This window comes from Anabrus simplex, chromosome 6 (genome assembly GCF_040414725.1).
Source record: "Anabrus simplex isolate iqAnaSimp1 chromosome 6, ASM4041472v1, whole genome shotgun sequence".
NCBI classification, from domain to species: domain Eukaryota; kingdom Metazoa; phylum Arthropoda; class Insecta; order Orthoptera; family Tettigoniidae; genus Anabrus; species Anabrus simplex.
In genome coordinates this window covers 27,870,160-27,891,566 of record NC_090270.1, presented here as the reverse complement: position 1 = coordinate 27,891,566, position 21,407 = coordinate 27,870,160, and the positions used below count along the sequence as shown (strand labels likewise).

General features: G+C 38.9%; 1 protein-coding gene across 1 annotated transcript in view; it reads left to right on the top strand.

The window, feature by feature from the left end:
• The first annotated feature begins 1,502 nt into the window (after positions 1-1,502).
• The window catches only part of LOC136875427 (cytokine receptor-like factor 3), a 65,869-nt gene continuing 45,964 nt past the window's right edge, over positions 1,503-21,407 (top strand). The window contains exons 1-3 of the mRNA XM_067148982.2: positions 1,503-1,617; positions 1,808-1,943; positions 18,154-18,434. Of these exons, the coding sequence (XP_067005083.1) occupies positions 1,830-1,943; positions 18,154-18,434 (395 nt within the window). The 5' untranslated portion in view covers positions 1,503-1,617; positions 1,808-1,829. The remainder of the gene's footprint in view (positions 1,618-1,807; positions 1,944-18,153; positions 18,435-21,407) is intronic.

Genomic DNA, 21,407 nt, shown 5'->3' with positions numbered 1-21,407 from the left:
TCAGTGAGTTGACATAATTAAATAGTAGCGTGTGTCATTCCTTGATATCTCCTCTCAACATGAGGGGAAAGGTATGTGCTGTGTTTGGCTGCAGTAATTACGAAGTAGAGAAAAATGCGCGGTCGTTCTTCAGGTTCCCTCGTGACAAGAACATGTAAGTAATTGTGTTTGCATATATATATTCTTCCAGTGACAAGGAGATTTTTATAGTACTTTATAATCTTCTGACCTGCTCGACCCATGTGTTAACGGGCTTAAAATATAATACGCATATTTTATTGTATAGTGCAGCAGTAACCTTCAATACCGATGTGTTGTTGTAGGTGTGATCTGTGGGTTTTGAAATGTCACAGAAGCGATTTGGATAAAGTGTACAAGAAAGAAGGGACGTTACGCTTGTATAAGAATTATAAGATCTGTTCAGATCATTTCCAGGCCAGCGACTTTAAAAATCCTCGACTATACAGCCAAGGGTATGTTACATTTTTACTCTAATTGTACGTAAATATTCCTCAAAGCATCACTATCGACAACATTTTCAAACTTTTCTTTCTTTTATCCCTCTTCTCAGATTAAAGCCGGGATTTTATAGATTTTCTTTCTGTTAGTAGGCTTCATGTTAAGAGGAAAATTGTCCAGCTATTAAATGTTAATTCATTGCATCATATGTGTAAGGAATGTGCCGATATTTTTAATGACAAATGTCTTAATGTGATGATACAATGTTTTTAAATGAGGAAAAAAGACAAATCAAACCGTAAGATTTCAGGCAGGTATGCTAAAGCTAAAAAAGTAATGCATAAATGAAAGATCAAGCCATTTCACAGCAGTCCATTTCACACCTTGTTTATATGTCTAATTTCAGTCTTTGAATAAAAACCTTTTAAATAATTCTTCATTCATTTATCCAGAATTGCTTTAGCAATTTCGAAGTTAATATCTCAATACCACTTTCTTTCTAGACGTAATTTATTTATCTATTTCCGTATATACATTTCCATTGATATTTGAATTTAGCGCGATTTGTTCAGGTCAAGTCACTAGGAGCGCCACAGTCGAATTGTCTCCCATTTTAGCAAGGCGAAATCCGTAAGTGTCGTGTATTGTCTCTACTGTATTTGATTATAGCGTAGGCAACGATATGAAGTGTGAGAACTGTGAAGTGTTTGAACTACCAGTTCATTGAAATTGAGTGGTTAGTTCACACTTCATAGGAGTGAAGCGTTCATTTTGAACGACTCATTCACAAGCTACCCATCACTACGTGGGCTCAAATTTATAGGTGTTTTAATGCATCATGAACCTTAGCCTACAAGTGATAAAAGTAGGTAAAGCCTTTGAGCATACAAATAGATGAATGCAAGGAACAACGACGGTATTAAAACCGTTAAGTATTTAAGTAATTTTTTTTTTCAAGAAATGAATGTACCACTAGCACTGTGGTAGGAGAATGTTTTTATCTTAATGTTGGTGAACATGAAGCGTCTTCATTTATAATATGGCGACAACAACATTTGTGTATCCGAAAGTGACGGACATGTAAATATAAATACAGCTGTAGGCATTAGTTCGCACGTGTTGTAAACCTATCTTTCAGACTTTTATTAATGTTCATGAGTAAGTCGAATGTTATGTGAACTTTGACAGCATAGAGTGGCATGCTTATTAAGACCCGTTGTTGGCATGAGGCGTGGCAGTACTGTTGTATCAACATTTCGTTTATTATTTATGTATATTAGAATGTATTTCTTTCGTTTTGAGTTATTTTTGTAGCTACATATCTAGATTAAATTGTAATTTTTCAAAGATCGCTACCGCATGTTAGAATTATGGAAGATACACATTTGTCCAAGAAACACATATCTGAAATCTTACACACTGCAAACGAGTACGCTGGTAAATTGGAGGATCTCATAAAATCCGTCCAGGTAGCAGAAGAGCAGGTAAGAAGCATAATGAGGCTGTAATGTTTACGTTATATAATTCTTTATATATATGTGTGTGTGCATGCCTCATCTACTTCATGAAGTCTTTGAGGTACAACATGCACATCATTTTCCCTGACCCATTCAAATATTGCATCGATAATCACTCGTGACAATGTCTGGCGTGTTCCCTACTATAAGTTTGACTGTTTCCCTTCTCATTCACAGAACCACTCTACTATAAGAATGAATGGAGGTTGACCTTGTGGTATTTAGGAAAGAACATATACCACAATTATATTATGTGCTGATACGTGATGAAATATGCCCAAGATCATGGGTTTGAGGTTGGTTATCATGCCATGTACAAGAACAGTGGTGAACCCATTATGGATCTGATAAAATTCTTTCTGTCATTGTTCTTACCTTTCTACTTGGAGTTGTTAACCCCGAAGCAGTCTCCCTGAAGATTATGATAACAGGCATTTCCTGGGCAATGGTACACACCGATGAATGTAGGAGAGTGATATTTTCGTTATGAATGTCAGGGATTTGCTAACCTGCCACAAAAAATGTATAGGCCTATACTTTTGTAAGCTAATAGGCCAATGAATTTATTTCTATAATTGGAAATAATGTATTTTTTTCATCTTTCAAAACCTTACAATTTTAACTTATAAAATTAATCACAGATAGTAGGATATGTTTTGGCCATTATTTGTGACCTCCTTCAGTTACAAATGTGTGGAATGTACATAAAAGAACACACACAATAAAACACATCTAAACATTATACAGTATGCACCAAAATATACAGTACTGGAAATTATGTTAGTCTTATTGTCATTACCTTACTTATCGAGATGATAGTGTAAATGTTCAAAATGTGCTCCATTGCGCTGTAGGCAGTGTTCATAACGATCACGCAGATTTTCCAACATACTCTGGAACATAGGTTGCTTCAGAGTCCCAAAGAACGAGATGATCTTCTGACATAATGCAGGCACAATTTTGTGTGGATCTGGACAATTGAAAACTTGCTCCTTTAACATTCTGCACACGTAAGCATCAGGTGGTGTGAGATCGGGGGAACGTGATGGGTAGGGGAACTCAGCCCTGCGGTAAATTACTCATCTTGGGAAGGTTTCTTGCAGCATAGCCATAGTCTGTCAAGCGGTGTAGCAGGTAGCCCTGTCTTGTTGGAACCACTGTCTATTCATCTGCATGATCCTGGCACGTCAAAACCTTCTTAGATCCTGAATAAATGGCCTGATCACCATGTTCCTATAGAGTTCCTGGTTAACAGAGGTGCACCATCATCATTTTCTATGAAATACGGACCTAGCACACCGTTTCCTGACACTGCACACCAAATCGTCACACGCACACTATGTGGTGGTTTCTGGACTATAGTGTCTGTCCTCTTGAAACCAAGAAAGCGAGTTGTTTGGCGATTGATAAAACCGTCCAAGTGAATGTGACTTTCTTCGGAGCATCACACGTTAAACAAGAAATCTGGATCCTCGTACACCATGGTCAAAAATTGTGCACAATATTCCACCCTGACATGCCTGTCGTGCTCCGTCAATATTGTTACCCAACCTGTATTCGGTACAGAAATCCACCTATGTCTTTAAACAATCGTTGAAGTGACATAGGGCTGATGTTTAATTTCAGGGCTGTTTGCTGAAGACTTCGCTTTGGAGAGTGCAACACCTGATTGAGAACAAGTCCATGATTTTCATTTGTGGACACAGTTACAGGCCTACCAGACCTTCCCTTCCATTGACACAATATACTACCCATACGACGAAAGTTTTTAACATAACTGTGTTGGTAGGTGCTGGCTTATTCAAGTGTTCACGATATTGTTCCGCCACTAACTTTAAACTCGGCCGACCTTGATAACCGTTTCCGTAGGACCGAAAATAATACTCCACTATAAACACTTTTTCCTCCGTCGCGAGACCCATTGTCACTTCCAACCACAGGTCACAACGTTCTTTACACAACTAACAATTCATCATGGCGATGTAACAACACGCAGATGCTCAGGCGTGCGCATACGCACTGCGCGAAAATGGGTACTGTATATTTTGGTGCATACTGTAGTTAAGAGAGTCATACTGTTACAGCAATAAAATGTTGTGTCATCATCTTGAAACACATACAAGATCTGAAAAATCATTTGGTAATATGAAAGAATGTATCTAACCTTTGAATGGGAAAAGAATTATATGATTAAATTGATATATAAAAACTTGTGTTACAAGTTATGGACGTAGACCATGAAAACATTGCAATGGCATTAAAAAAAATATTGAATTATGTGGCAATGTTTGTTTGGTATTTCACTTCTTCTTAGTGATGTTAAGACTATACTTTGATACTTGGAAACAACTTATTTACTCATATAAATTGTATAGAAATCAATTCGTCACATTAGAAATACAGTTTTTAAAACACAGGAGTGTTTTCAGTTTATTAAAATAAATTGTTAAACCTCACTGCTTCATACTGGTGAATGACGTGTGTAAAAATAAATCTATCTTGAATCAGCTTAATTAAAAAAACCAAAACCAAACAATAGTGCTATAAAAACATTTGAATTACGATTGATTCGCAAACAGCTCTAAATTACACAAGTTCCAGGTGGTAAAATGATAAACTATCAACATTAACGATGATTATTTATGGCAATAAATATGTACTGCACCTCCTATCTCCACATTAGAGAACTGTGATGTAGAGGAGCATGAGGCAAATGAAATTGAAGGGGTAGGAAGAAGAGAGTGCAGAATTAAATGTATTTGATTTCACCACCAGAAAATTTCATACAAAAAGATGGTTGTTGTTGTTGTTATTATATTTTAATTAAATGTGCAAAAATTGTACAAGTAATTATTACAGTTTTAATCTTTAATAAATTTGATAACTGGTTTATCTCTCTTTTGACATTTGAGAATGTGGTGTGTCTGACAGAAAAGGCTGCATAGTTCACAGATACATCCTGGGTTATGTTGGTGGTGCCCTTTCATCTTGCAGATTTTATAGTGACGCACCACCAGAAAGTTTACAAAATGTCGGAGCTCCTGCCTGTCCAAGGTTGCTTCAACATGGCCTCCGTTTAATATAATTTCAGCCAATCCTTATGTTTTTCATCTCTTTTCTGCAGTAGTTTCGTCCAGGAAAATGTAGTTGGCTGGTTAAATTTCAGTTGTAAATCTTAATTACGAATGTCTCCACAAAAATGAAGGTTAGATATTTTTATTTTGTTGGCAATGTTGAAGATGTTATCATTGATGCTTTCACGGCCCCTTACTTGTAGACACGATATGGGCCTCGGGGGTTATTCCTTGTCAAGAAAACAAAGTGAAACTCTTTATGTTTTGCCGAAAACTTTGCTCCGTGTCTTCAGAAGAAAATCTTGACGGTTCACGAGGAAGACTGAAAGTTTGGATGTGTAGATGTAAGAGATTTTCTTCTGAAGACGTGGAGGGAAGTTCCCTGTGAAACATAGAGTTTCACCTTGTCTTCTTGATACGGCATAAGCCCAAAAGCCCATATCAGGATTGCAGATGGTTTTTTTCTTCTCCAGAATGCTATTTGTTCGGGGCGTCGACTTAAAAAGATCTTTTGCCCCTACTTGCACCATATGTTTTGAGCCTGCATTTGTTTGGAAATTGCACAAGTGTAAAGTGTTGAATGTGAGGAAAGTAACATTAAGGATGACACAAACACCCAGTCCCCAGGCCAGGGATATTAATCATTTACAAAACCCCTGACCAGGCTAGGAATCGAACCTGGGGCCGCCAGGTGACAGGCGGATGCGTTGCCCCTACATTGTGGGGCCGGATAACGAAGATGATGCATATGAAATGACATTTTAGAGAAAGGAAGTTGTTTATAGTAGAAATGTTTACTTTTTCTTCCTAGAAAATAAAATTTCACCTGAGGCAGAAAAAGCACAAATTGTTCAAAAAGTTGTGCTAGGATATTTATTTTCAAACTTGTCCCAGAATCTTCTGATTAACTCGCTTGATCAGATTCACCCTGCAAAATTGCAAAATTATAATCAAATACGGATAGTGTCAAAACAGTGCTAACTATGGGCATGAAAATTAAGAGTAGTATTTAAGATGTTCGTATGAGAGTAAAAATATCATACCGTAGGTAAATCATTCTTCAAGGGAGGTACTTGTTGACAAAATCTGACTGATGTCTTTACTTCACGAATGTGGCACAGTGGAGAAGCCCCTGCTGACAATGACAATTGTTGTACTGTACGTTACAACTTCTTTTATTACAATATACGCACAATCAGTTGGAGCTACAAACTTTCTCAATCAGGCGTCTATAAACTACGATGTCTGGACTGCCATACCTCATCCGAGTAGGACAAACAGATGATATAGATGTTGATTCCCATAGGGAATCTGAAATATTTATCCCGAATGAGTAAATTTATAATACCAATATGAATGGTCCCTTATTGGACATAATAAATTTTCCAGCTAGGTACCAACTGACGAGCCCAACCTAGCTGGCAACCAGAAATGAGTTAGCTGGAAAATGTATAATGTCCAATAAGGGACAATTTATATTGGTATAAGGACAAACAGGTTGCAGTTTCTCAATAAGATATATGGAACGTATTAGTGTTGTTAGGTACAATCGGTTTTTGGCAATAGGACAACATATGGCAGACTACAAGAATAATTTTACATCTATCAACCAAGATCCAACCATTCTAAAAATAGGAAAGAAAGGTCCAATACCTAACATTTTGGAAAAACATTCATCGTGAACAGTACCTCAATCCTATTTAGGCTACAGTATAGCTTGCATCCAGGAGATAGTGGGTTCAGACCCCACTGTCGGCAGTCCTTGGTTTCCCATTTTCACACCAGGCAAATGCTGGGGCTGTACCAGAATTAAGGCCGCGGCTGTTTCCTTCCCACTCCTAGCCTTTTCCTATCCCATCATCGCCATAAGACCTATCTGTGTCGGTGCAACGTAAAGCAAGTTCTAAAAAAAAAATTGCAATATCAAAGAAATTAATGAGAAACCTAACATTCTTTCTTGAGTTATAATTCTTCCTATTTATGTCAAAAGAAAACGGAAAGGAAGTGCAACATTAAACCCTCCAGTTCATATACTCTTACCCAACTGCCCCCCACCTGACCCTCCCCTCTCACTCACTCCACTCCCCACCTTCATAAACCACTTCTTTATACCTTACTGGGCGGTCAGTCTTGTGTTGGCTTTGTGTGTCTACACAATGGTACACAAGGCACCTGGGGGTGAGTATCATACAGTTTTGTATTCATCTTCTCTAAGCCCCTGTTTTAACTGGGCAATGTTTCCAATTTAACAGTCCTTTTTATTTTCCATACATTCACTTTATACGGAATAATTTGACGGATCACTCCTCCAAATCAGAAGGCCACATATTTGTACTATGAATGTCTCCATAAGTATTACAAAATGGTAGACGGTTGAGGCGCTGGCCTTCTGACCCTAGCTTGGCAGGTTCGACCCTGGTTCAGTCTAGTGGTATTTGAATGGGCTCAAATACGTCAGCCTCGTGTCGGTAGATTTACTAGCACATAAAAGAACTCCTGCGGGACTAATTCTAGCACATCAGCGTCTCCGAAAACCATAAAAGTAGTTAGTGGGACGTAAAGCCAATGACATTAAAATGGTAGTTTGTATGTTCTTATCAATAGTTACAACTTGAAGACCAAAGATATCCATCACATATAGACAAGCTTTTTAACTGAAACACTAACGCAAGGTTAGAGCTACACCAAAGAACATCATAACAAATATGTGTATCAGAGGAACATTTAAATGTGTTATTTTAAGCCCTTCTTTTAACTGGGCAATGTTTATATCATAATGTACTGTTTTACGTCAAGACCACATTTTTTCTTACAAGAACAAGTGACTTACGAATATTAGATGTATGTGTGAGCAACATCAATTTGAATAGACTCACTTTTATTTTTTTTATTTTTTTTTTAGAATTGGCTTTACGTCACCCCGACACAGATGGGTCTTACGGTGATGATGGGATAGGAAAGACCTAGGAAGAGGAAGGAAGTGGCTGTGGCCTTAATTAAGATACAGCCCTAGCATTTGCCTGGTGTGAAAATGGGAAACAACAGAAAACCATGTTCAAGACTGCCGACAGTGGGGCTCGGACCCACTGTCTTCTGGATGCAAGCTCTCAGCTGCGCGACCCTGACCGCACGGCCAACTTGCTCGGTGAATAGAATATGTTGTCATCAAATGAACTCACATGTAATGATAACATATTATATCAATAAGTCAAGACATACCAATTGTACTCTATTAGATTGTTGGTGATTTTAATTTGTATTTAATGTCTTTTCTGTTTATGAATTAAGGCCGAGGATGACCCAATACAAGGATCGAAACTACTGTAGTCCTGATATCTAATAAATAATAATATCAAAATATACGGTATTGGATAGGTGGACCTTCCCATCGTTGTTGATAAGACCTATCTGTGTCTGTGTAACGTAAAGCAAATTGTGAAACTCATAATTCTCGTGCATCATCCTTTGTTCCTTTGAAAATTCCAGGAATTCTTTTTCGCTGCACCACTTACAAATCTTATTTCTTATTACATCTTGTGTGATGGCACGATTCCTTCCTTGTGTTTTTAACAAGTTTTACAGATTGGCAGGAGAAGGAAAATAGTGTGCTTGCTGTGGTAGTTGCCCAGCGGTGTTCATTACATGTAGGTCGCTATTGCAATACGACCCTTGAAGTTTCACTAGAAATTCTGAAAGAAAAACATCTTGAATTTGGAGAAATACGGAAGTTCCTCCTTGTAAGCTTTGTACGTGTTGGAGAGCAAGACTGGAATCATTCCTTTTTAGTAATCTGTGATGTGACTGAAGACTCTGAGAAGCAGATTGGTATCCATAAAGCTAGTGACAAACATTGTCGTGCTGATTTTTTCTTTATACATTGGCTGCCACACTTTTCCAAATGTGATATGCCTAACAGTGGATAGAGTTTGCTTATATGAGTTGGTCATAGATGTCCAGTTGGTATTCTAGCTTTTTCATTGAGGGCAGTATCTACTTGTTTGGCATGACAAGATGAATTCACACAGGCACTGCATGTTCTCCCTCTGAAAAAAAAAGTCCTAGAGTACTGTAAATGCCCTGTCAACTTTTGAATGATGTTATTACGAGGATGCATCTTTTGCTTGACCTTGAAACAGTGGTGCTGGAAGGATAGGATTGCTGTGATACAGTTCCTGACAATGATCTAGAACTAGTATCTGGCTCTGTGGCTAAATGGTTAGCGTGCTGGCCTTTGGTCACAGGGATCCCAAGTTCGATTCCCAGCAGGGTCGGGAATTTCAACCATGGCACGGGGACTGGGTGTATGTGTCCTCTTCATCATCGTTTCATCCTCATCACAACGCGCAGGTTGTCTACTGGTGTCAAATCAAAAGACCTGCACCTGGCAAGCCGAAGTACTCGGGACATCCCAGTACTAAAAGCCATACGCCATTTCATTTTCATCTAGAACTAGTTTATTATCTGCTGTCAGATCAGGGATATAATTCACTCTGCATCGCCTTGGAATGACAAGATGCATTCACACAGGCACTGCATGTTCTCCTGCTGAAAACAGAAAAGTCATAGAGTAAATGCCCTGTCAAGTTTCGAATGATGTTACGAGGGCGCATCTTTTGCTTTACTTTTAAACAGTGGTGTTTGAAGGATAGGATCGCTGTGATACAGTTTCTGACAATGATCTAGAACTGGTTTATTATCTGCTATCAAACCAGGGATATAATTCATTCTGCATCCCCTTGGAATGTTTTCTAGAGATCTCTTATACCAGGTTTGCAAAGTAATCATGTTTTGAATCATGAATCATCAATGATCTGCATTTAGGACTGTCACCCAAGTGGCAGATTCCCTATCAATTGTTTATCTCATATTTACATTTAACTTACCGTTATTTACAATTATTTACCTAGCTTTTTCTTAAATATTTTCAACAAACGGAAATTTATCGAACATTTCCCTTGATAATTTATTCCAATCCCTTACTTGTCATCTTGTAAATGAATATTTGCCCCAATCTGTCCTCTTGAATTCCAACTTTATCTTCATATTATGAGATCTTTCCTACTTTTAAAAGCTCCATTCAAGCTTTCCTTCTATTTATGGCTTTCCACGTTATCTTACCATTGACAGCTCAAAACATACCATACAGTTGTGTATTTTGTCTCCTTACTCCCAAGTTTTTCTGATCTAGGAGGAATTATGGGAACTTCATTATCAAGCTCCTAGTTAAAATTTTCCCAATTAGCTTTCCTGAAATTAAACCTTATGACATTGGTCATCATTTTGGCATATTCTCCTAATAAGTCACTTTATTTTCTTGCACAAGGGGGAACTTCGTGTGTGAATTACTGCTGAATTACATACATTAAAAAAAGTGTTGCAATCACCTCGGTTTCAAGAACGCCGGAACACTGATGCTGAATGTTTATATTGCATCATAAACACAGTCCCTTTGACTGTTCTTAGATGTCACTAAACCTGCCCAAAGGTGTAAACAACCGTGCATGATCAGGGCCTATTAGACGGAGTGCGTTTCGACAGCCGATCAGTTCCGGTCTTTGAACCAGGAAGGAGGTACACTGCTCATGTTGTCTGTATTTCTGCCATGCTTAGAAGGTCAATACCGCAATTTGATCATATCCGCATTGTTACGTTGTGTCAGAAGGGGCTGTCATCAGGTGAAGTTTCCAGACGTTTCCGAGTGAACCAAAGTGATGTTGTTCGGACATGGAGGAGGTATAGAGATACAGTAACTATCGATGACATGCCTCGCTCAGGCCGCTCAAGGGCCACGGCTGTATTGGATGACAGTAAGATAAGGTAAATTTAAGGTTTCCACCTTTTGAATACAATACAATTATATTGTGCAATGTATCACAGCATGTTTAATATGGTACAGGTTTCGACACTATGTGTGTGTCATCATCAGCCGATCATTAAAAAGAACAAAATATACGAGACAATGTTCACACATGACACATAAATGACAAGTCCTTGATGAAAAATCCATATTAAAATTTATAAACATGATTCTTCTTGCTATAACGTATTTAAGACATGATAGTCTTGATTAATCTTGATGTGGAGAGGAGAGCCAAGCTTTAATGCTGAGTCTTAATTGGGTATGTGTTTAAAATCTTGAATATACACATTAAAATCTTGAATTTGTTGTTTTGTTGTGACAGAGTAAAATGGATCTCTAAATAGAGAAAGAACTTTATGTACAATTGATGTATAACAGCGGCTTTAAAGTTTTAAGTGTTGCGGTATGTTGAGCAATGGAAAGCTACAGAGGTGAAGGGCCTTTTTTCTGTATAAGACCTAGGCTTCTCAGTTCAATGCAGAGCGTAAACAACCTTGCTCAGCATGCCATGGAGCCTGATGTGTGGAGAAGAACTGAGCTACGTACGGATTTCAGCTCGGAGGAACCCTGAACACAACTCCACCATGTTGAATATTGCGTTTTGTGCAGTCACAGGATGTTGTGTTTCAACTCAAACTGTACGCAATAGGCTGCATGATGTGCACCTTCACTTCTGACGTCCATGGCGAGGTCCACCTTTGCAACCTAGACACCCTGCAGCGCGGTACAGAAGGGCCCAACAACATGCTGAATGGACCCGTCAGAATTGGCATCAAGTTCTCTTCATGGATGAGTGTCGCATATGCATTCAACGAGCCAGTCGTCGGAGGCGTGTTTGGAGGCAGTCTGGTCAGGTTGAACATCTTAGACGCACTGTCCAGCGAGTTCAGCAAGGTGGTTTCTTGTTGTTTAGGGGTGGTATCATGTGGGGCCGATGTACACCACTGGTGGTCGTAGGAAGGTGCTGAAACAACTGTACGATACAGAAATGACATCCTCCGACCTATAGTGCAACCATATCGACAGCATTTCGGAGAGGCATTCGTCTTCATGGACGACAGTACTCGCCCTCATCCTGCACATCTTGTGAATAGGTTACTTCATGATAAGGACATCGTTCGACAAGAGTGGCCATTTAAAGTTAAAAATTTCATGATTGTTCCGTATTGAATGGAGAAATATACAATATTAAATAGAAGGAAGGATCCACCTTTCAATACTCCGTTGTTAAGTTGAACCAAATAGAAGTTACAACCTGTTCATTTGGGACCAGTTTCAACACATTTGAAGTGTCATCATCAGCCAATTAACAAAGCAGTGCAAAAATTAAGTCATAAAGATCTAAAAACAACTAACACAATGATCACAGGCAAAAAATTAACACTATTTCATGCCGAAGCAATTCCAGTTGATGTTCATAACACAATGGGTGGCCATGTTCTCCAGACATGAACCTTGTCGAACATGCCTGGGATACATTAAAAAGGGCTGGTTTTGGACGAGATGATCCACCAACCAATCTGAGAGATTACGCTGAATCGACGTTGAGGAGTGGGTCAGTCTGGATCAACAATGCTTTGATGAACCTGGATAGTATACCACACCGAATGGGGCATGCATCAGTGCAAGAGGATGTGCTACTGGGTATTATAGGTACTGGTGTATGCTGCCATCTGGACCACAACTTCAGAAAGGCTAGCTGTATGATTGTACAACTTTCAATGTGTGGTTTTCATGAGCAATAGAGCCGAAATGTTGTTTGTTTATACCGGTATCTCTATTCCATTTGTTTTTTAAACGTTCAGGACATCTTAGCACCAAGGTTATGCAAAACTTTTCTTGATGTGTGTATGATTATTACACATAATAAACTTCATCCTTTAGCCCGTATTGTCATGAGTATTAACTTGTTAAATCCTTATGTTAAATGAAAATGAAAATCCACAGCCTGTTTCCAGTCATTTGACCGGGTCAGGAATGGAATGAATGAAGCCCCATCTAGCGGCGAGGATTGGAATTGTACCGGCTGCCGAAGCCTGTTGCACTCCTCTGGGGCAATGATTAATGAATGACAGATTGAATGAAATAATATTGGAGAGAGTTGCTGAAATGAAAGATGGCAGGGAAAACCGGAGTACCCGGAGAAAAACCTGTCCCGCCTCTGCTTTGTCCAGCACAAATCTCATATGGAATGACCGAGATTTGAACCACGGAACCCAGCGGTGAGAGGCCGGCGCATTGCTGCCTGAGCCAGGAGGCTCTTATGTCAAATATTCCACGTTTATAATAGTGTGAATTATTACACTTAAAGCCATATGAAATAACTGTGGTATATGCTTTTCAACCAGGTGACCCTGTAGATAGGCGCACATATTATGAGTGGAGTCTCTTTTAGACAAGGCTTGGTTCCACCACCATGGTTACGTGTGTGTGCACAAACAGTAGTTTCTGGAGTGTAAACCTGACTTACTTCGTGAATTGCTTCTCCATGACACAAATATCAGTTGTGGAAGAATCATAGAACCAATTTTTTTTTTAGAATATGGTTGATTATGCTACTTATGTGAATACATACTAGCTTACTTTTTAAAGAGAATGAACCGACGGTGAGCATAATTTTGCATTTTTTAAACAGGACTGTCGCTGCTCACACTGCAAATAATTCCATGAGAGGAATTCACAAAGTGTTTCCACAGAGCAGAGTTATGAGTAGAGATTTGTGGCCCCTTCGTCTCCTGATTTATCCACATGCGATTATTATCTCTGGGGCTAAATAAAAAAGTGACCTGTACAAGATAAACCCACACACCATACAAGAACTGAAACATAATATTTGTCAGGAGATTGCCAGGATTCCTTAACTTGAACTACAGCGAGTGTTGAATAATTTCCTAATTAAATGCCAAAAATGTGTGGAGAACGAAGGTGATCAGTTTGGTAAGTAACAAACTTCTTAAAATTGTTTGTGCTACTGTTGTATGGTTTACCTTCCCGCTGCTGACCTTGACTGGTACGTTACAAACGAGCTTGCACTCGCCCATAGAAAAACACTGCGCGCTGGTAAAAAGCACGTCTCATCATCCTGTGTATTGTTGCCCAGGGAATACTCAAATGCCAGCAAGCAATCTTTTGAGTTCCCTGGTGATAAATTCCCTCCATCTCTCTCGTGAGTGTATCTTCTTATGTACCCTGCCTTCTTTCACCATTTCTGTCACCACGTACAGCATAAAATAAAGAATTGAGCGAGTTGGTCGTGTGGATAGGGTCATGCAGCTGAGAGCTTGCATTCAGGACATAGTGGGTTTGAACACCACTTTTGGCAGCCCTGAAGATGGTTTTTCTGTGGTTTCTCATTTTCACACCAGGCAAATGCTGAGTCTGTACCTTAATTAAGGTCATGGCCGCTTCCTTCCCTATCCCATCTTCACCGTTAAACTTATCTGCATCAGTGTGACACAAAGCAACTTGCACAAAGCTGTGTCACATCACATATGTGGATTTGGCCCTGTTTTACAGCTGGATGCCCTTCCTTACTCAACCCTATGTGGACAGATGTATTCACAATAATTGTGTGTTCCTGTGGGGGTTGGTCATCTGATGTGTTATGTGTGTATGAAGAGGAGTGTATTGAGACAAACACAAACACCCAGTCCTTGAGCAATTAACCACAGTTCAAATCCTCAGTCTGGCTGGAAATCGAACTGGGGTCCCTCTGAACAGAAGGCCTTGATATGGACCTTTAAACCAAGGAGCTAGAGTCAGAGCAAATACAAAGCATAAACACTATGACAGGCTTGTTTGGGCTGAGCAACAGAAAGGACAGACAAGGACCAGCATGAAAACACTAAAGGACTTGGACAAAATTTACATATTCACACACTGCCATATGCAATCTTCCTTCTGCACCAAACTTGGTTCTTCTCAGCCTCTGATGAGTTTATTTATGCATCGTAACTGTCCTCCACACTCTTTGGGGTAGATTCCTTTTCTACCATGTTTGTTGAATTCTACCATCTGTATGAACACCTTTCCTTCCTGTTTCTCTATTGTGTGTTTTTTCTAAGCCTGCTACATCAAGAAGGAAGTTTTCATTAGAATGGTTTTGTCATTGAGAATTAACTCCAGTTCCTTATGATTATTAAGATGAAATATTTCATTGGGGGCTGAGGAAGAGGGCTGGAAGAGACCCGGAATCTGTGAGGTACAGTTGTTGGGAGTGGACGGAGCCTGACAACGCTTGCTTCCTTTACTTTTTCCAGCTAGTTTCTAGAAGGAACCGAGCGAGTTAAGATCGCTCTGAGGGTTCCATATGCATATTCATCCATAATGCAGATATATAGAACACATACCAGAACTCATTGTATGATGCAACGGACTTCTCTTGGGTTACTGTTATTTAAAAATATTAGTATTAGTATGACATGTCTGCTTCAAGATCAACAGCCAAATGTGTGGCATCAATATGTTATGTTTCCTTTACCGGGCAAGTTGGCCGTGCGGTTAGGGCCGCGCGGGTGTGAGCTTGCGTCTGGGAGATAGTGGTTTGAGTCCCACTGTCGGCAGCTCAGAATATGGTTTTCCGTGGTTTCCCATTTTCACACCAGGCAAATGCTGAGGCTGTACCCTAATTAAGGCTACGGCCACTTCCTTCCCACTCCTAGGCCTTTCCTATCATGTTGTTGCCATAAGACCTATCTGTATCGGTGCAACGTTAAAAAAACAAATTGTATGTTCCCTTTACCACTCTATTTCTTTTACACTGACTACTCTTGGACCAGCCGTTTCTATGATGCTGCCTGCACAGAAGGCTTCTCTCCTCACTACCACTTCACAGATTCTGTGAAGTCTATGAATATGTCTGGTATGAAGATTTTGTTTGTCCTTCTCTCTGTCTTTTTTTTTTTCTCACACTGCCCACTCTAATCTGTCGTTGAATTTAGCCTTTGTGCTTATTCCTGTCCTCCACCCTAACTTCCTGCCTGTGATGTACTGTAGGTAAACACAATATGAGGTTTATAAATGTAGTACTGTAGTTTAATGTAAAATGGTTTAGCAGTCATTTACCCACTGTCTGGAAAGGAGTTTTTCTTGTCGATATGTAATTTGTTGTGTACATTATAAGTAGAACTATGCATGTGTCGTACAATATGCCATGTTCACTATCTGCTTTGTAATATCTTGTAGCTGATATTCCAATACTTGGGTCATGTTGGTGTTCACTGAAGTGAATTGGCAGAACACAGTGGGTTCTATTAAATATGGTTCATGTACCGGTAGTTGAGTTTGTGTTTTATGTATATGTGTATCTATGTATTTATTTGCATTATTGCTCCATTATAAAAGAACTGAATCCACATCCTAGACAAAGTATAACACCAATACTTCCATGGAATATTATTAATTAATATTTGCTGATTATTCCGTTAGTTTATTTAATCACATTTTGACTGGAACTCATTATTTTCTTAAACATTTACAAAATAACTTTTTAACTTTCATTGTCATCATGAAGTATTCAGTCTTCCATTTAACTCAGTCTTGAGCAGCACATTTCACCTTTTTATAGCTTTGGAATTCAGTATTCTCGAGAAATATCTTCATGGTCTTCCTCGGGGGCACTTGCCTGATATTTTTCCTTCAGTAACCTCAGTCATCAAACTGCCGTGCCGCCCGCCTGGTGGACATGATCGTTAAGACAAGTCCGTAGGGTCTGACACCATGGTAAGCTGGTTTGAGTTCTGTTGGTGGTTTAAAAAAAAAGTCTTCATCAGAATGTTGGCTGGCAGGGGAGGAAAGGTGTTGGTATACAAGTTCTAATCACTAGATTGCATGCCAAATCCTGGATTCAATTCCCAACCTCTCCAGAGAGTTCTTGTGGAGTGAGGACATATGTGATTTGCCTGTCAGATGGAGATGTTAAGCTTTGAGCAGACCTTTTAATGTTATTCAACAGGAATAGGCTATGAGCTAACCTGGGCTCCACTCTTTTTCTACATCATCATCATCATCATCATCTCACACCTGGACACACAGGTCATGTAAATGGAGTTGAGATGGACGAAAAATAGCGGCTGGTTATTGCTCCCGCAAAACCAGATGACGAAAGCATTGTCCATGTAGTGGAGAAAGCATTTTGGTTTCAGAGTTGAAGTGGCTAAGGCTTTCTGTTTGAAATATTCCATGTACCTGTTTACATTTACAGTATTGGAGAGAGTGGTGAAACCTTCTGTCTGTTCGTAGAACTCTTCATCGAAATATATGGCATTGAGGTATTCTTTGGCTGGTGTTGACAGGTCTTCTGGCAGTTCCTGGTCTAGTAGCGGATATACTTCTGTTAGCAGCACCTTAGTGAAAAGTGATGTGACATAAAAACTTACTAATGAGTCCTTGCTTCCAATGGATTTATCTTTGAGGAGCTGGATGAAATATAAGGAGTCCTTAACATAGGTTTCAGTGTGTCCTTTATGTGGTTGAAGTAGTTTGGCTAATATACACATTAAGAACCATTAATATCAGTTAAGAAGAGTTACTGTAGTCAACTGCTATGTTAAAATATCGTAGGTTTCATATTTACATCAAAACAAATACTTTGTATTACATAAGATCAATAGTACAACCACAGAGAATGCCTCTTCCAGTACCCTTTGACTGTTATTCAGCATAACACCATTTCATTACAAGTGTCGTCTCTCCAACAAATAATAATTTTCAACAAAGTTCAATCCAAGAACACTTACTGAACAAATAAGCTTTTCGCACAATTTTTATAGAACAATGTGCTTGCCCATTTTAACTCATACTGATAGTTTTTAACGTGTATATTCATTCTACTTATAATGTGTCACCACTGTGTGATTAAAGAATTTTTGAATCTAGCTGAAGATGGCCCTAAAGAGGGCAAAATGTGTACTAGTTTAAACATGACTATTATATTAATCATGAGTGGTAGATATTAGGTATTGAATGGACGGAACCTCACAATAAATTCTTTTAAGAATTAAGTTTAATATTGTCAGTGTCAATACGAAACCGAACAATGAAATTCATAAGTTGTAATCTCTTGTTGGTGCAGGAATGTGATTCACAAAGCTCCCATTTAGCATTATCTTTGTTTTAAGGTGCAGAATGGCTAGTAACTTTACTGATGTCATAATAAATCAAATATTCACAGTTACCATGTCTGAATATTTCTTTTTTGAGTGAATTTCTTAATATGTACTGTTGCTTTTTTCTTTTTTTCTAGGTGTACAACAGTGCTGAGAAAACAATCCAAGATATTGATTCTTCGTTTGATCTGTTGATTGCTGCAGTTGTAGATTCTTTCACAAAAAGGAAAAAAGCATTAAAAGCTGAGGCGATTAAAATCAAAGAAGATGGCCTTATACCATTGCTCGCATGTAGAGAACTTATATGTAAAAAGTTGAAAGCTACTAGATCATACATAGAAGAGGGTGAAAATATTTTGAAAGATTTAAACTTAGAAAAGGCACTTGAATTTTGTGATCAAGCCTCCTTTATTGGAAGGTAATTTAATTTCATCTCTACTGAGTTATATACTGTGGTAGTAGTGTACAGCTAATTTGTCCACATAAAGGCCAAGTTCAATTCAGCTAAATTTATATTATTTCTGTTTGCACTTCATTCAAAAATAAAATTGTAATACCGATATGCATGTTTCAATGTTTCTCTTTCAAATTTAATTCAAGAGTCCATCTTATGGAGGGAATGACCGTATCTTGTAGTTCACATATATAATTCCTTTTATTTAAGAAAGGCAGATCTATGTGTAAAAGAATTAAGTATTCGTGCTTGTTCTTCTTTTTCGTTCCCTAGCTGGTGACAGGTTGGGTGCTGCTGGTATTAGGACTTCATTAATCGTTCCTCCAGTTTTTTGTCCTCTAGCTTTGACTGAGCGTGGGTTATGTTCAGTCTGTTTAGCCCAAATCTCCTTGGATGCTGCTGTCTGAACCGTTCACTCTGATGGTTGCTACCATCAAAGAAGTTTCTTTTTTTGCTAGTTGTTTTACATCGCACCGACACAGATAGGTCTTACGGCGACGATGGGTCAGGAAAGGGCTAGGAGTGGGAAGGAAGCGGCCGTGGCCTTAATTAAGGTACAGCCCCAGCATTTGCCTGGTGTGAAAAAGGGAAACCATGGAAAACCGTGCTGCCGGCAGTGGGGTTCGAACCTACTATCTCCCGAATACTGGATACTGGCCTCACTTAAGCGACTGCAGCTATCAAGCTCGGTTCAAAGAAGTCTGTATGGTACTCTGTTCTCATTCATACAGTAGAGGATTGTCGCCCACTTGTATGTCCCCTTGAAATAACCACCACCAGTATGGCAGACATGGTTAAATTACTTTGGTCTCCTCTGTCTGGATCACTTCTCTAATTGTTGACTAGTCATCACATTGTTTTTGTGTGGTTTTATTGTGTATGTGGTCATGGAGAGTAAGTATCAAAAATTTGATGGAGGCATATCATCTGTAAGACTTCCAGCTCCTGAGGGTCTCTTTTTTTTTTTTTTTTTGCTAGGGGCTTTACGTCGCACCGACACAGATAGGCCTTATGGCGACGATGGGATAGGAAAGGCCTAGGAGTTGGAAGGAAGCGGCCGTGGCCTTAATTAAGGTACAGCCCCAGCATTTGCCTGGTGTGAAAATGGGAAACCACGGAAAACCATCTTCAGGGCTGCCGATAGTGGGATTCGAACCTACTATCTCCCGGATGCAAGCTCACAGCCGCGCGCCTCTACGCGCACGGCCAACTCGCCCGGTGAGGGTCTCTTTTTGAAGGGTCCATATTTCAGAACCGTACACAGGTCTGGTAGAATTAGTGTTTGTTTGAGGTCTTTAGCTTGATGTTCTTCTTCCAGAGAGATGCGAATACTGCCACTACCTGTCTGATCCTTTTTCATATTTCCACACTTTATGCCACTTCTTCTCTCGTATTCTACGGGTATAGTATTTAAACTACATGACTTGTTAAATTGGCACACCATCAAGGTGAAACAGCCTATGACCCATTTGTTGTTATGGTCTTGTCTGAGTTTATTTTCTGGCCATATGTTGAGGCAATGCTAACTGTGATATATGGTCAGGTACGCATGTAGCTGTGGCATCAGTATAAGTGAAGATGGGGCTGTTGCCATCAAATGTTATTTGGCCAGAAAGAAATGTTCATCATACTGCACTCTTATTAGTTGGTAAGGATTGTTATTCTAAGGAATAAAATAACGTGGCTATCAGCCCCAGTCTTCAAGTTCCTACAGTAGTTTACAACTTGTGAGTTATAGGGTGGTTCCCACAGGATCTGAACTGCGCTAGGCAGTGCTCCCTTTTGCATGTGTGAGATTTCTTTCAATCAAGTTTCTCAAGTTTCCTAGCTAACCTGTATGGATCTGCTCTTTCTCCTTTTACTGAAGATATGAAGTTTGCAGTCATCCTGGGACTGTCAACTTTTGAGTATGGAGTTGTGACAGTGGTGGCCCATCTGTGCCTGACATTGCTGTAACTCTTATTCCTTAACAGAATATAAATTTTACTGGTCCACCTGTTCAATACCTCATTAGTCCATTTACATTTTAAACAGTTATGATATACACTAGAACATGTTTTGACACATTTAAACAATCTTCAGCTAGAAAGTACAATTAAATTTGAAATGGTTACAAAAATTTTGCCATTGAATTGGCAGGTTAAAATAATTATGACACATTAAAAATGACAAAAAATTAAAAATGTCTGTGAATGAGTAAAGTGATGTAAAAATTCTTTGGGAAGTTTTTCTGTTATTGGATGGATACTGAATATTGACACACTTCATTAGACTGTACTCGTCTGTACTTGTCTGTGTTTATTAATTCAGCTGTTAGATGTAACCATTTATTTAAAAGCAAAATAAGAAAACATTATTATTAGCGTAGGCTACATAATTTTTACATAAATAGTATGAATGAAATTAATTTATTTTTAATTATATTGTTTCTTTCAATGCTTTAAGATACCAGGTTGGTGGATGGTACTAATATTATTAAAACAATATAAATAACCATGTTATATAAAAAACGAACTAAGTTTTCCTTATAGAGCTTCCAGATAAACTATATTAAGTGTCTCTACCGTTGGAGCTAAGATGTGAAGTGTGTTTGCCTTTCCAACTTTTGAACAACTCACGTATAATACCAATATAAATGGCAGGCATCAATTTTTATTAATGAGTTAGAGTTGGTGGCTCCAAGTAGCCTACGCAGTGGCTTCCACGGTGTGCACTAGCCAAGCGTCTTGGTGGGTGTGCTATTTACCAGCTGATGATCCCAACTTAGCATGCTGGGGTGAAACGCTGGCAAGCAGGAAGGAGTTATGTGGAAAATTTATAATGTCCAGTAATGAACCATTCATATTGGTATTATAAATTGACTCATTCGGGACAAGTATTTTCAGGTTCCCTATGGGAATCAACATCTATATCATCTGATGGTCAGGCAGGCATCAA